Below are 16,456 nucleotides of genomic sequence, written 5' to 3' on the forward strand. Positions count from 1 at the left end.
GACTGCATCTGACTGGGAACTATGCTAACAAAAGAAGCAGTTTAAGTGCCGAATGAACAGAACAGATGGAACACACTGCAGGACTGGAATAGTAAGAGACTGAAAAGAGGTCCACTAGACCAGAGGTTGAAAAATCGTAGTCCACAGGCTGTATCCAGCCACCAATGATAACAGGTGGTTGTCATTGCCCGAGTAGAATTTTCAAAAAATATTTGAGCCAACATTTAAACATTAAAGTTTCACCAAAAAAAGTCCATGCTTCTCTTGATAAGTTGAAAAGCTGGTCCCACTGGGTTTACTGCCTTCCCTTAAAGACAGGACCCAACCCCCATGGGACACCCCACCCACTACTGGTCCCTAGAGCTCACCATGAGAGCAACTGCCACTCCTCTTTGCACACCACTGTATCCCCAGCACCATGCATAGTACCTGACCCCTCAGTATTTGTTGTGTTCTGAACAGATGGACGTCATAGAATATTAAAAGAAAGAGGGAGGGAACATCACGTGGATAATACCTGTGAAGTGGCGAATGGGAAGAATTGACTTTTTATGTAGAATTGGTGGACTACTCACAATACCTTATGTATTGGTCAATAGTTAACAAGATATAAGGGAAAAAATGGTATTCTTGAAGGAATACCACGCTTTGCCCAACCCTTTACGCCAGCTTTTCACTGTAGGGTTCTAGTATGTTCTCAATTTTTATTTAGTCTGCAGGTGCTAAATGCCTTTTTAATACTTTTGCTATTCAGTGTTATAATGCTTTCTGCACTTTCTTGTTTACTTGAAAAAAAAATTTTAAACTCTTTTTCACATTTGATATGACCTTTACTTTTCATCCTGAGATAAAGCTCTTTGTAAAGATGCCTGAAATTTGACTGACTCGTTCAATAAATCTTCATCTATCAATAGGCACTAAAAAGTATAATTTCATTACCTGGTTGAAGCTCATTTTTTCTTCCTTCTTTAGTAGATTGAACTAAACTTGCAGCTAACGGAAAAAAGAAAAAATAATTCATTAGCAAATGATCCATACAATGACCTGTTAAAGTTTATCATTTTCTGCCTGAAATATATGAGGGCTCAGGGGACCTGTCAGTGGATGATTAAGGTAGAATACAAAGCATTCTTTTTTTTTCCTAGGTAGACTCAACAGAGCCTTTATTTTAACTCTAATCTCCCAAGATTACCTCTTCCCAGAAAATCATTGTAATAGACTAATCAAATACTGCAAATATCAAATACTTTAAGACTCAAAAAATGTGGTTTAGTTCTTGACATGTAGGTAGCAATAAGAGTTCAACTTACCAAGCAAAGTTCTCTCACTGTTGACAGAGCCACTGACAACTTGCAAGTCTTTCTCAAATGTATAGAGATGCTATTAAAACAAAAGCATTTTTTAATATAGAGTTTTATATTAAATAACACTTTTATGAATACAAATTCCCATTTAACTGTCCACCAAGTATCATGGTGGCAAAACATTTTATTAAAGAACTATCAATGAACCAGTTTGTCTGGTTCTGAGACGTTTCTGATTTTTTTTTTAAGTTTGCTATTGTAGGCCATGTTTGACACTTAAATTTAGCCTTAAGGCAACAGAGCATAGTGGTTAAGAGCAGACCTTAGAGCCAAACTAGACTCACTTTAAATCCTTCCTCTGCCACTGGCTAGCTGTGTGACTCTGAACAAGTTATTCAAACTCCCTATCTTCCCATCACTAAAACAGAAATCATCATACCTCTTTTATGAGATTGTTAGAAGGGTCAAGTGAGATAATCCATATGAAGTCTGCCACACATGATAAGCACTCAAATGTTAGCTATTATAATTATCAAGGCAAGTAAAGTTTTAATCAAATTATGTAACATGATATGATTAGCTATGTCTAAGAGATTATCAAAGGGCCATGTCTTATAGAACTCTCATATTTAGTGCATTGGGAAAGTAATCTTCTATACTTATTTAATCTTTATTTTTTATTGTCTTGTTGCTGTTTGAAATGTTGCAACATTCCATTTCCTTGAGTATTAAAGAAAATGAAAATAGTCATGCATAAGGAGGATGTGAGGTACAAATTGAGGAACTGGTGACAATCATTTATATTAGTTAAACACTCACTTTTAAAGATTTTTATTAAAATATAGCTAACATACAATATTATATTATTTTCAGGTGTACATCATAGTTATTCAACAGTACCTACTTGGCAATATACCTAGTTATTACCATATTATTGATTGTATCCCCTGTGCTAAAGAAGTGATCACAAGTCCAGCAACCATCTGACACTGTACCACGCTATCACAATACTATTGACTATATTCCTTGTGCTGCACATTACATCCCCAAGACTTATTTGTTTTATACCTGGAAATTTGGACATCTTATTCCCTTTATCTTTTTCTCCCCTTTTATAATTTTTCAATTACAGTTGACATTCAACATTATTTTATATTTCTTTCAGGTGTACAGTATAGACTTTATATAATTAAAGAAATGACCCCCCTGACTAGTCTAGTACCCACCTGGCGCTATACATAGTTATTACCATATTATTGATTATATTCCCTATACTTTACATCCCCGGGACTATTTTGTAACTACTAATTTGTACTTCTTAATCCCTTCACCTTTTACACCCACCCCTAACCCCTCCCTTCTGGCAACCATCAAAATGTTCTCTATATCTATGAGTCTGTTTCTGTTTCATTTGCTTGTTTATTTTGTTCTTTAGATTCCACTTATAAGTGAAATCATATGACACTTTTCTTTAGCTCTCTGACTTACTACACACAGCACAATACCCTCTAGGTAAACACTCTCAAAGTGCACTCAGAGGCTAAGGAAAGATAAAGAGTCTTAGACTTCAGGAGAGAAAGGACTAAGAGAAACAGTGAATAGCAGAAGTATTAAGAAGGTAATTAGTAGATACGGAGAACAAACTGATGGTTGCTAGATAGGAGGGGGTTGGAGGATGGGGGAGAAGGTGAAAGGATTAGGAAGTACAAGTTGGTAGTCACAAAATAGTCACCGGGATATGAAACACTGTATGGGGAATATAATCAATAATGTAAAGACTATGTAGGGTGCCAGATGGGCACTGGACTTATTGGGGGGATCACTTCATAGATTATATAAATGCCTAACCACTGAGTTATACACCTGAAACTGATATAAAATAATACTGAATGTCAACTATAATTAAATATAGATATATAGATAGATATAATCACGGGAATATAGTCAATGGTATCATAATAGCTACACATGATGTCAGATGGGTAGTAGTCCTGGTGGGTTTATCACTTTGTGAGGGGTATAAATGTCTAAGCATTATGCTGTTTTGTACATCTGAAACTAATTTTAAAAAAAGGTAATTAGTACCTACAGACAAAAAAAGTACTGAGAACACACTAGAATCCTATGGCCAGAAGTTGATGAAAAATGTTGGGAAGTCAGGAAACACTTGATTAGAGAAAGTGAACTGTGAATAAGAACTAAGAATAAGAAGGTTCTGTATTCACGTGAGAAATTTTGGTTTCCTTTGACTCTTGTTCTAATTGAGGGATTCTAATTTGTAAGTAAGAAGAATCATGGATGTATACACTTAATGTTTAGTGTCTGATTCTTTTAATTATAAAATAACACATGAGCATGTAGTCTCAGTACTTAAAACATGCAAACACTACCAAATAAAAAGTCAAAGCTCTCTATTATGCTTATCAATCCCAACTCTCTTCTAAAATGAAACATGTTGGTAATTTGCTCTGTAGCCTTCCAGGTCTTTTAAAATGAGTTTTTAATATGTATTTATGCACATATATTGCATAGTTTTCTTGCAAGTTTCTTAAAATGTAAATGGAATGTATTATCCTGGCAACTTGCTTTTTTCATGTAACAATGTGTTCTAGAGAAGTTTCTGTGCCAGTTTATACTTATATACTTCTTAATCCCTTAATATTTGTATATTGTTTTTACACAGGCGCTAATGACTCCCTTCCTTTTGCCCCCAGAATTAGACAAGCCTGTCACATCATCCAATGCCTTATGTGAGTTGTTGGAGGAGAAATGAACAAAAGCAGGCTGGGTTCTCCATACCGGGGTCTTTGAGAAATAATGAGAAGCAAGAGAGTGAAGGTTAAGCAGAAGCAGAACTCAGAGCCAGAGGTCGTTATGAGACCCTAAGCTTTTGGGAGCACGCAAACTTAGGGAGGGCATTGGACTTCCTACATTCCTACAGAATACTGGGCAATTGGTTTGAGCCAATTTTGTTTAAACCTCAAAGGACTAAGAGACTTCAGCTGATATTTTGGTCCAAAAGTGCTTGCACTTTTTTTTTTTTTTTTAAGATAATGGTGCCAAGAGAGGGTAAAAGGGAGAAGAGAAGAAAGGCAAGGAAATAAAAACTAAATTTTTGGAAAATGAAATGAGAATTTGTATCTAGAACAAGGCAATGGCAGAAAGAAGGAAAACTCTAAGAGCAGTAAAGTAACCACCGAGTAATCTATAATTTATGGTGATTTTTTACCTCATTTTGTCTGATTTGGCAATCATATAATCCAAAGAAGACATTTCCCTTATTGTCCTAAAAAATAATTAACCAGGTGTTTATTAAACGTTATTTTTTCAGCAAGTTAGAATATTACAGGTTTTCAAAGAGACCTGCAATAATCCAATCAACCTTAGCAATAAGCACTCTAAAGTTCACAAAGTCAGCATGTCAGTAAGGGACCCAAGTTGTTTCAGCTGGGCACCGGGGCTCACAGAGTAAAACGGATTAAGAGCGTACAGCTCAGTGAGTTTAGGGGACCTTGTCTAGTAGGACTGAGCATGGCGAAGGGGCCAATCTTTTTGTACTTCCGTTTATTTAAGATAATATGTATGATGGATATTGGGAGTGGCTGGATCGAATCCATGATATTCTTATAAGTAATACTTTTTTGAGTCATACAGTTCCTTAAGTGCAGCATACTTATAACTACAACTTAAAATAAAAACATTTTTAAACAAAATAAAAGTATCATGGTACAACTACGCAAAGCAAACTGGCCACTGAAATTGTTCTTTCATGTTTCCGCACTACAATAAAGTTATCAGTAAAGTTAAATTTTTTTCCTAAAATACTTAACATTGAAAACAAATTGTTAAATAATAATGCCTCAAAAATCTGAGCGTGTCTAAGTCTGAATAGATGACATAGAGTAATTGCATTTAATATTTTCTCAGAGATAAAAAAAATTAACATATTATTAGGTTTAAACATCTTTTACTTGATATTTTCCTATAGAAAGTGGAACTGTTCATTTATTCAAAAAATTTGAGCACTCTGTCAGACATTATGCAGTTTTATTTTATTTTTCAACAAGACACTTCATAAAACTGAATTTAAATCACCCTATTCAATCTCACAAAATAAAAAAGTCATATGCTAAAGGTTAAATGCCAACCAATCTGATTCATGACCCTTCAATAAGACAGAGCATAAATTCTTTAAAAAAAGAATATAGTTAAAATAGTAAATTTTATACTATGTATATTTTACATATTTTACCACAATAAAGAGAGAATATAGACATACCTTATAGGTATAGATTATATTTCCATTTCTTTCAACATTCAGTACACGTAAGCTCTCATAATTATTTTCGAAAATACCTGAAAAGATAATAATAGCAAGTTAATACTGAGGAGATGTTTAAGAACATAACAAATATAATATTAGTGAAAAGCCAAGTACAAAAGACTACATACTGGTAATTCCATTCTATAGAGTTTACAAACAGGCAAAGCTAATCTACTGTATTAAAGGTGAGAACAATTGATAGGGGGGTGTCTCAGGGGAGCTTCGGAGGTGCTGGTAATGTACGTGTTGGCAATACTGATATGCTCACTTTGCAGTAACTTACTGAGCTGCACAATCTTGTCCTGCGTAGATTTCTTCATGTGTGTTATATTTCCATAAATTGTAAGTTTCTATTAGTTTTTCTTTATGTATTTTGAAGCTGTTATTTATTAGGGGCATAAAAATTTAGAATTGTTATAGCTCCCAGGAACTCAGCAGAGCTGAAAGATTAGTAGATTAAAGCCACAGCTAAAAAAGCAAGTAACAGTCAAGGCTTTTATCATTTACTGTGATAAGCAAAAGACTAAAGCAGAGAAAGCACCATCTTCCCAGTCCATTTCCCCCATGGAATGGGTGAAAGGTCAGCAGCTCAGCCCAGAGACAGGGGGCCCAGAAAGCCCCCAATAAAAGGCTGCTGCAGTACTATGGACCTAGGGGCTCAGGGGAGAGAGAGGGAAAACAACTAAGAGTGAAAAGCACCAAGTACTGAGTCAAAGTGGAAAAAAAGTACCTTCAATGTTCCCCTCCTTTTCCTGCTAAGGTTGTTTCAGCAGAGGCTCCTGATAAGGAGGCCTCCAAATGAAAGCACCTGGGCTGGGAGTGCCGCTGTGCATAAGGTTATGGTCAGCCAGGGGGCCCTGAGCCTTAACTTTCAGAGACTGCAGGGCACTGGCTTTGCAACAAGTCTGGTTTGGGGAGGGCAGCTTCCGCCCATGAGGCCTGCCAAGTAAAGCTTTTGTAATTGCATATGGGTGGGTCTGAAAAAAATCACACATGTTTTTAACCAGGAGCTGGACTAGTCAACCCTTCATTCATATAATATGTCCTTATCTTTAATAATTTTTTTCACTTTAAAGGTTACTTTGTCTGATATCAATACATGTAGCTACATCAGCTTTCTTTTGGTCAGTGCTACATAATATAACTTTTTCTATCCTTTTATTATTAATCTTCCTGTAGTCTCACATTTAACATATGTCTTCCATGCAGATCCTTTAGAGTATTAGTCCATTTACATTTAATGTAATCCCTGATATATTGAGTTTATATCAATCATATTACTATTTGTTTTCAATGTGACTCAGCTGTCTTACTCTTTCCTTGGCTTATTCTGGATTAATCAGAGTTTCACTATATCATTCTTCTACCTATTAACTTATCAGTTATATATTCTTTTGTTATTCTTTTATTAGTTATCCCAAAGATTACATGAACTCTTAATGTAGACTGATTTAATATATGTGGTGCCAAGAAATGAGAGGCAATTGAAACTCTCATACACTAATAACGGGAATTGGAAAACTGTCCAGTAGCTATTGAAACTGAACATATATGGCTCAGCAACTGGAGTTATACATATATCCCAACAGAAATATGCACATATCCTGTTTCCCCGAAAATAAGACCTAGCTGGACAATCAGCTCCAAAAATTAATATAAGACTCAGTATTATATTGTATTATATTATTATTATATTATACCCAGTATTATATTATATTAATTATATTATATTATATTATATTATATTATATTATATTATATTATATTATATTATATTATATATTAGACCTGGTCTTATATTATAATAAAATAAGACCAGGTCTTGTATTAATTTTTGCTCCAAAAGACACATTAGAGCTGATTGTCCGGCTAGGTCTTATTTTCAGGGAAACACAGTATTTCAGCAAATAACACACACCATGTCTATAGCACTATGTTCATAATGGCCAAAACTGGAAACCCAAAATATCCATCAAGTGAATACCCAAATAGTGGAATACTGTACAACAATAAGAATAATTTCATTTGCTATCACATACAACATAAATAATTGAGCAAAAGAAGCCCAGATCCCCCCTCCCAAATATTCACAAACTATATGATTTAATTTACACACAAGTTTCAAAAATAGGTAAAATTAATCTACGGTGCTGGATAAATGATAGCTGGAAAGGAGCATAAGGTGGTACTTGGGGGTTCTATTAATGTTCTTTTCCCTGCTCTGAGTGATAGTTACGTGGATGTATTTCACTTATGATATGTGTACTTTTCTGTATGAACACCATATTTTGATGAAGGACATAAAGATTCTTTACACAAAACATTTAACTTATAAGTTAACTGACTGTCATGTTTCTGCTAAAATTTCAGGCTATTCCTCTCAATTCCACAGTTAAAGGATTTAAACATTGGTATATACAACATTGGTAATTATCACCATTAATTGGGGAGAAATGTCTAGTTCCCCAATTTACTCAAAATTAAATTGCTTTAACTTCACTCATTTTCCATACATGAAGAGTATTTTTATTTTTCCCCTTCCCCCAACTCCGGTTCAAGCTGTTATTCTCAGTCTAGTTGTGTAGGACACAGCGTCCTGGCCCATGCTGGTATTATGAGCCTTGCGCTCCACCTGGCTGAGGCAGCTGGTCAGCTGCTCACAGCAGCTCTTGCCTGCTGGTGGCCGGCCCATGGCAGCCCATGGCGGCCCACGGCAGCCCACAGCAGCCCAGCTCCAGGTCGAGCCATTGCTCACAATCTTAGCTGTAGAGGACACAGCTCACTGGCCCATGTGGGAATCGAACCAGCGACCTCGGCATTAGGAGCACAGTGCTCCAACCACCTGGGCCATCGGGCCTCCCCACATGAAGAGTATTTTCAGATGTTAAAATATGTTGATTATGACAAACTCCAATATTCAGACAAAACATATGCAATATATAACTCAGAGCAAATTTAAGTTTGTATTCCTGATTAAAATGGAAGAAACAAGATACAAAATAAGGATAATTGGTGACCTGGAGTCCTGCACTAGAGCTGGGGGTGGGAAACACTCAAGAGACAAAGAGCAGGTTTCGCTGAGAACTTAGGAATCATCCTGAATCTCTCTTCCCCACTCCTCACAGGAAGAAGCTGCCTAGATCTTCTGGGGGTGAGGCAAAGGGAGAGGGGAAGTATTTTTTTATATGTGATATATACACTTTTCAATGTATATTGAGCTGTCAGACATAGTTCCCATTGATTTTTTTTAAACAAGAATAATCACTTAGTCTCTCAGGAGAATAATATGATTCAATTAGCCTGCTACTAAACAGTACTTCACAATTTTCAGAGTTCTCATTTCAGAGTTCATCCACACTGTGTAAGGTATTATGGGCCCAGCGTAATGATAAAACAATTGAGTTTGAATGAGGTTAAGACACGTGGCAAATATCATATGTCAAATAAGTGACACAGACTCATCTCAAACCTAGAAAAGTGTAAACAGAATGAACTAAGTTTCCTGTACCACATTTACAATGGGAAAACGAATAATTACTGAAAAATCCTCTTAAGGCAGATTTTGCAGACATCTAAAGAGAATATCAGTGAGTTTCTTTTCATCCTGTACATGACTCAAAACTTCTGGAATGCAATGTGTCAATATTTTGAGAAGTATTTTTTTTCTTTCAAGATTATAAGGATGCTGGGAGAGAACTTCTCAAAAGTACACTTAAAAGGTTTCAGCTAAGATAACAAACTCCTTTACAAGAAATCTTGGTAGGAAAATTCAATTCCCTTGCAAAAGCACAACTATTTTCAAATCACTAAAAAATTAAGAGAAAAAAATTCAACAAGTACAGATTACAATAAATGATACATACTTATTCCATTAAATATTAGGTTGGTGCAAAAGTAATTGCAAAAACCGCAATTACTTTTGCACCAACCTAACAGTAGTTCTCAACTCTGGCTGTCCATCAGAATCATCAGGAGAGTTTTTAAAAGAACATGGGTACCCAAACCCTACACCAAAATACTGATTTGATTGGGCTGGTGAGGGGTCTGTTCTCTGGTGTGTGTGTGTGTGTGTGTGTGTGTGTGTGTGTGTATGTTCCCTGGGTGATTCTAATGTGTAGCCAGAGTCAAGAACCACTAAACTACATATTTATAATATATATTAAACAGTATTCATTAGATAGCGTAACTGGGACCATGTTATAATATAATCATGGTAGACAGCTGAAAGAAATAATAAAATTAATGCCTTCATGGGTCTGTTAGATAGTAATAACTGCAGCCTTAAATAACCCTGCAGTTATGTACATGGTTCTCATCTCAAAGCCATTTGAATTAGACAAATTTGGCTTTGTTGAAAATCCAGAGACCAGCGTCTTACCATGCAACATTAACCCATCATCCCTTTCTCCCCAGATTAATTGCTCATGTTTTAGACACACCCTTTTAAAAGAACTATTCAATAACATCTTTGCTTATTCATGCTGACTCTTCTCCCAGCCATTCATCACTGGAAAGTCCAGAGGAGGAAGTTTAGCAATTTCAAATGAGGAAATGAAGTTTAATTTTACAGTTCAGTGTACTCAGTGCTCATGAAGAAAAAAATGTAGCATTTTGATAGATACGATACTTGCATAAGTAAACCTACTAAAGAAAAGGAGAATACTTAGATATTAAAGATGCTGGCAAGTCATAGCTCCCGTAAAATTTAAATTGGTTTACCAGATATTCTTGTCCATTTCTATCTATTCTTTGCTAAACACAAGTGATTTCACTTTACAGGAATATGTTTGCCAAATTTTTTCCCAAAAAACTATGAGACAAAAATCAAATTAAAAAATATTACTTGTTTTTCCAATGACTACACGGGGTGGGGTGCAGGGGCGGGGGAATCTCACAGCCTTATACAAAAATTTGAACTAGTTCCTAATACACAGATCAAGAGGTGCCAAAATATGATTATACCCATGACATTTCTGTTCTGTAAATAATTCACATAAATCCTCAGGCTCAACATGACCAAATATTATAATTCCTGAATTTATGAAGTAAACACTATTATGTGATTTAGAATTCATATTTTGAATAAAATGAAAAAAAAACAAGAATGGGGGATTAGTTAAGAAGCAATAAAAAGGGATAAAAATGAAAAAAGGAGACTACGAAGGTAGGGGAAAGAAAAGGGAAAAGAAAAGACAATGCTGAGAGAACAGTGAAACAATGAATGAAAACGAAGTGACTAAGCCAATCCCCAGACCCCCAAATAGATCTGGTGTATACAGGAGGCAACTACAACAATGAAATCATTACTCAAGTCAGTCACCTCGTAGAATATATCACTTCCCTGGTAAAGATGAATGATTATATCATTTGAAAAATGAATCAATCTGGTATCATACACCCAAGAATGACAAAAGCAGGCAAGAAGATACGGACGAGAAAACATATGTTCTTTCTGGTCTTAAATATACGTGACATTTAAACCTTAAAAAATTTACATACCATGGACTTTTTTTTAGTTTCTTGAAGATGCGATACATCCCAACAGGGGATTAAGTATTGGATACAAAAATTAATATATAAAAACTATTGTTTTGCTATTTACCAGTAATACTTAGAACACGTGATGTTTTTAAGTGTGCTTTTTATGAGAGCAACAAGAAATTAACAATAACCCAGGAATAAATCTAGCAAAAGTGTGCAGAACTTTCATGGAGAAAATTCTAAGACATAGTAAGAGTCATAAAGAGGACCTAAATAAATAGCAAGCTATACTTTATTCATAGTTGGGAAGATTTAATATTGCAAAGATGCCTGTTCTCCCCAAGCTGATCTATAGATTCAATGCAACTAAAAAATTCCAACAGACTCTTTGGTGGAATCTGACAGGTTGATTCCAAAAAAAATATATATGAAAGAGCAAAGGGTACAGAATAGCCGAGATGCTGTTAAAGACAGAGGGGAGAAGACTTACCCTACCAGTTATCAAGAATTACCATAAAAATACTTATTAAGATGTCTTTGTCTTAAGTGGACAAAAGAACAAAATTAAAAAACAAGAAAAGGAGCCCCATATGTATATGGAAACTTGATGTGTGACAGAAGTGGTTTTGCTGTCCATGTGAAGAGGCAAGGCATATCATTTGGTTAATGATATTAGAAGAATTAGTTACTAATATGAAAAACAATAAAATTGGATTCCTACATCATATCACACACAAAAATAAATTCTGTATGTATTAAAGAACAAAATGTGAACAGCAAAAATGTAAAGATTTTAGAAGTTAGTATAAAAATGTTTTCGTGACTTCTAAATAGGGGAGAACTTCTTTAAAAGATCCAAAAAAGCACAAACCATAATGGGAAAGACTGATAAATTGGACTCCATTAAAATTAAGAACTCCTGTTTATCAAAGGAACCATCACACACAAAGTAACAATTGAGAGAAAAATGTTTGCAACACATATAATGAATAAAGGACTAGAATCATGAATACATAAAGAACCCTTAAAAATCAATATGGAAAAAAATGCAATATAAAAGTAGACAAAAGGATGAACAGACATCTCATGGAAGGAGAAACTCAAATGGTAAATAAATATATAGAGATACTCACCTCAGACCAATGAAACAACATCTAGACCACCAGCTTGGTAAAAAATTAAAAATCTGGAAATATCAAGAGCTTGAGAGGACACAGAATACCAAAAACATGCCTATACTATAAATGGGATATTAATAAGTATAACTACTTTGGAAAACAATTTGGCACTACCCAAGGAAAATAAAAACGTGCATAGCCCATGACTCAGCAGCTCCCCTGTTAGACAGCCGTCCTAGGGAAATTTACACATGTGTCCACCAGGCAACACACACACACACACACACACACACACAGTCGATAAAAAGCACTGATTATAACACATATCCCAGAAACCTCCCAAATGCCACCAACCAGGGAAAGGATTAGTAAAGGTGGGTTCTCAGGGAAGCACCCTGAGACAGTTTAGTATCCAGGATGTTCATTATGGAGTGCTTAGTAAGGTGGGATCAACACCTGCAAGAGGAAGGAGAAAGGAGCAGGACCAGGTAGGGGAGAAGTCAAGCTGCAATGTAGGCCCAGTAGCCTCAAGACACCTCAGGGTCCTCCATTGGAGAAGTTCTATAACTGAAATGGATTGTCAGAGTTGTCCCATGTTGAATCAAAATGGCCAGGCCTGTACATCCCATCTAGATGTGGGCCACACCCAAAGGTCAGTTGGGCAAGGCAGACAGCCCTGTGCCAAGGCAATCCTTGAAGGGCCTGACAGCGCAAAACTATCTGCTGACTCGGAGCACCTGGGACAAGCCCTTCCTTGAAAGGGGGATCCAAGCGGTGCATCTCCATGTCCACTATATTGTTGTATTAAGTTGGTGCAAAAGTAAGTGTGGTTTAAAAGGTTAAAAATAATTGCAAAAACCGTAATTACTTTTGCACCAACCTAATATATTCACACAGTGGAATACTACACAGCAGCGAAAAATTAATGACCTAAAACTAGAGTAGTCAACATGGATAAGTTTCACAATATTGAGGGAAAAAAAGCAAAAAGAATATATATAGTATGCTTTCATTTACTTAAAATTCACAAACAAGCAAAATGAAATTATATTTTGCTTAGGGAAAATATATATGGGGTAAAACTATAAATAAGATCACAGGAATGTTAAAATATAAAAGTTTAAATGATTGCTACCCCTGGGAGATGAGGGATAGAGAGAGAAATAGGATCAGAAAGGGGACACAAGAGCCTTCAAAAGTCTTGATACTGTTCTGTTTTTAAGGTGGGTACATGGTTTTGTGTAATTATTGTTAGTATTTATAGCTTATATGTGTTAAAATATTCTTTTGCATACTTGTTTTAATTTTTAAAAGAACAAATATTTTCTCCATTTATTTCAGGAGAAACCATTTTCCCCAAGTTCAACCCAGAACCAGGAGATGCAGTAACCAAATCTGGTCTCCTTATTCCTTACCCCTGGTTGACTAAAAGACTAACTATCCTATAGGCACTGAATTTCCATGGCTGACATAGCCCAGCTCCCGGCTATTTTGCCACCACTAGGAAATCTTCAATTGTATTTGTTGATGTAAAAATATTAAGGCTTCAAATTTAGATAGCAAATGTGCAGAGAAGAGACATTACAATGGTATAATTATTCACAATTTACATTTGAAAAGCTGAGACTTTGAAAGGAAAATAACTTGCACAAATGTGTGGAGTAATAGCTGTGCTAGAAATAAAATAGAATCCCAGATTCCCCTGCTAGTGCTACAAATTATAGCAGAGGAAGAATTTTTTTTTTTTTCTGAGCTACCACCCACTGGTGATTATCAGTAGTAACAACTTCTTTTAGTATAACAGGGCTAATATCTTGCCAAGATGATCTGCAAAAGCAAAAGACAACCAATATAAGAGAAAAAGCTGCTATGTCTAGTAAGTTTACTTTCTGAGAACCCAAGGGTATCTATTGTTTAGTGGAATGTCAACACCCAAGTTTGTATTTCTTCAGATATTAGTGAAAGACACAAGGAAGCCAAAATCTAACCACCTCATACACAGCATTTCAATCACAACACGCATTACTGAAACATAAGGCTGTGGCATTTCCCACTCCAACTAACTTCTCACTTGCAGACACCTGCCATATGGCTGTAAGGTGGAGGTTCAGAGAAAAGGACCAGTTTGTGGTGGGAAGCAGACTTGGAACCGCCTATTGTATTTTAAAAAGTTAAACCTTCAAAAACTCTTTAGACATTCAGGAGACTTTGTAAAATTTCCCCCAAAATGGTAAGTTTTGCTAATAATGACACGAGTCATTAGTCAAATTCGTTCGCTCGTCAAAAGCAAGCCTTGAGCTACAAAAACATGATTCCTTATTTGGAACTAACAATCAACATACCAAGACATGGAACCCTACAAACATTCTGCTAAAGCCACAGGATAGTGGAGATACAAGGTAGGGACAGAAAACTTTCACCAGAGGTTAAGCGGAAAGGAGTTGTAAACAAGGGTAATTTGATAGCCCTTCCCCCCAAAATGCCCGGCAGCAGTCTACAGTGTTTAATTAAGGAAAAAACCAGAGGGGAAAAAAAAACACTGGAGTGTGAGAGCTACTGTGCACAGGTGGGATTCAAGGGTGTGACTGCTTTGAAGTTGAATGTAAGCACTGAAGATGCATCATTACTTACAGCAAACTTCTTCAAAAGAAAATAAAAAGCACCTGGGAAATCAGAGTTCCCCTTCTTTAAAGTTTTCATTGATCAATGCTGGGAAGGTTCAAAAGTCACTTTTCACTCCCTCATCAAAATTCAAAACAAAGGATTTTTTGTGACCGATGAAAACCAATGTCCCCAGAGGCAGCTGGCAGGAAACCTGAGCATCATTTTGACGCCGCCCTCGCGGGCGGACGCAGGTGGTGCGCTGTGGGTGGAGGGATGGTGCTTCTTTGGAAAACAGCGGGTTCTCAGTTCACTGCTCACCGCCTGCACGCGGACCGCTGCCCTCTTGCACTTCACATCTGAAGCGCCATTGTCCCCTAAATCACCGACACTGTTCACACCGATGCAGAAAAAGGTCTCACAGATGTGGGGACAAACTGTGCAACTGTTAAGTATTTATGTAATTTTCTTGGTGGCCATGATTCCTCTTTTCTTTCTCATAACACAAGAACATCCAGGGGCCCCTAGTCTTGACATAACCCATACCAGAGTAATGTACCTTCCCAGACAGGTGAGATGTGAATGTAGCGGAGAGAACGACCCTCTCTCCCGCCCCGCCAACTTGGGTCGGGGGAACGGAGTCTCCACAGCTGCGCCTCCATGCCCTGCTCTGATGAGATGATGCTGAGGGTACCACTAGTCCCCCCGCCTTTCTGCTACAGGTGAATTACTGTGGGCAACAAGTAAGCCAGAGGCTGGAGGACTCGCTACGAGCAGCAGTGCAGCCCAGCCGCGACCTTGCCCAGGGGCTGCCCCTCCTACTTTCACCCACTGGCCTGGGGTGAGGGTGGCACAGCCCGGACTCCAAAGAGGGAAGCTCAAGTCTTCGTCACTAACCTTCACAGGTTGGCGGGGCACACAGGCTGCCCCCCACCCGGTCTAGTCGCTGCCCACCACCTCAGCCCAGCCTGGGAGGCCCCTAGGTATGAATGACTCAGGCTCCCAGCCTCACCGGCCCCCACCCGCTTCCCGCTACCCTTGACGCGCGCCGCCAGCACCTGCGCCGCCACCTCGGGCCCCAGCGCCCGCTGACGCCGCCCGCTGCGCCCGCAGCCACGGGAGCACGTCCTTCCGGAGATCGAAGTCGGAGACCAGACGGAGAGCCATGGCGGGGACGCGGCCACCGGGCGGCTCTGGGGCACCGCGCCGCGGGCATCCCCGGCCAGCGCTCGCTACCTCGCCCCCGTCCCCTGCGCCCGCCCCCTCCTTCCTCTCCCCGCCTCCCGGCGCCGGCCGCTTTCGGTTCTGCTGCTTCCCGGCATGAGAAGCCCCAAGCACCGCCTCCCAGCCTGCTCCGAGCACCGGAGCCGTCAGCTGGGCACTCTGGGCTCGAAGGGGGACCGAGGCGCGGGGACCGGGACCAACCGGGCCCTGAACCCTCAATGTGTTCTCTCCAGGCGGGGACAGAAAGGGCGGGAAGATTCGGGTTTTCAAGGGCCCTGGAGGAGCTGTGGCTAGACCAAAGGTTTCCAAACTGTGCTGCACTTTAGATGTGAGTGCTAGGCATTTTTCTTTCCTTTTTTCTTTTTTTCTTTCTTTCTTTTAAATCCCTAGATGATTCCGCTGTG

General features: G+C 38.1%; 1 protein-coding gene across 4 annotated transcripts in view; it reads right to left on the reverse strand.

Moving 5' to 3' along the window:
• GSAP (gamma-secretase activating protein) overlaps window positions 1-16,099 on the reverse strand; it is a 99,707-nt gene extending 83,608 nt beyond the window's left edge. The window contains exons 1-5 of one of the 4 annotated variants that reach the window (XM_019744568.2): window positions 15,887-16,099; window positions 5,584-5,660; window positions 4,534-4,590; window positions 1,311-1,380; window positions 940-993 (exon numbers count right to left, since the gene is read on the reverse strand). In XM_019744568.2, coding sequence (XP_019600127.2) covers window positions 940-993; window positions 1,311-1,380; window positions 4,534-4,590; window positions 5,584-5,660; window positions 15,887-15,995 — 367 coding nt within the window. In that variant the 5' untranslated portion in view covers window positions 15,996-16,099. Of the gene's footprint in view, window positions 1-939; window positions 994-1,310; window positions 1,381-4,533; window positions 4,591-5,583; window positions 5,661-14,890; window positions 15,427-15,886 lie in introns of those variants that run through there. The other 3 variants (XM_019744572.2, XM_019744570.2, XM_019744569.2) reach the window with 3 other exon arrangements.
• Between the last annotated feature and the right edge of the window lie 357 nt (window positions 16,100-16,456).

Source organism: Rhinolophus sinicus, linkage group LG09 (assembly GCF_036562045.2).
Source record: "Rhinolophus sinicus isolate RSC01 linkage group LG09, ASM3656204v1, whole genome shotgun sequence".
Classification (NCBI taxonomy): domain Eukaryota; kingdom Metazoa; phylum Chordata; class Mammalia; order Chiroptera; family Rhinolophidae; genus Rhinolophus; species Rhinolophus sinicus.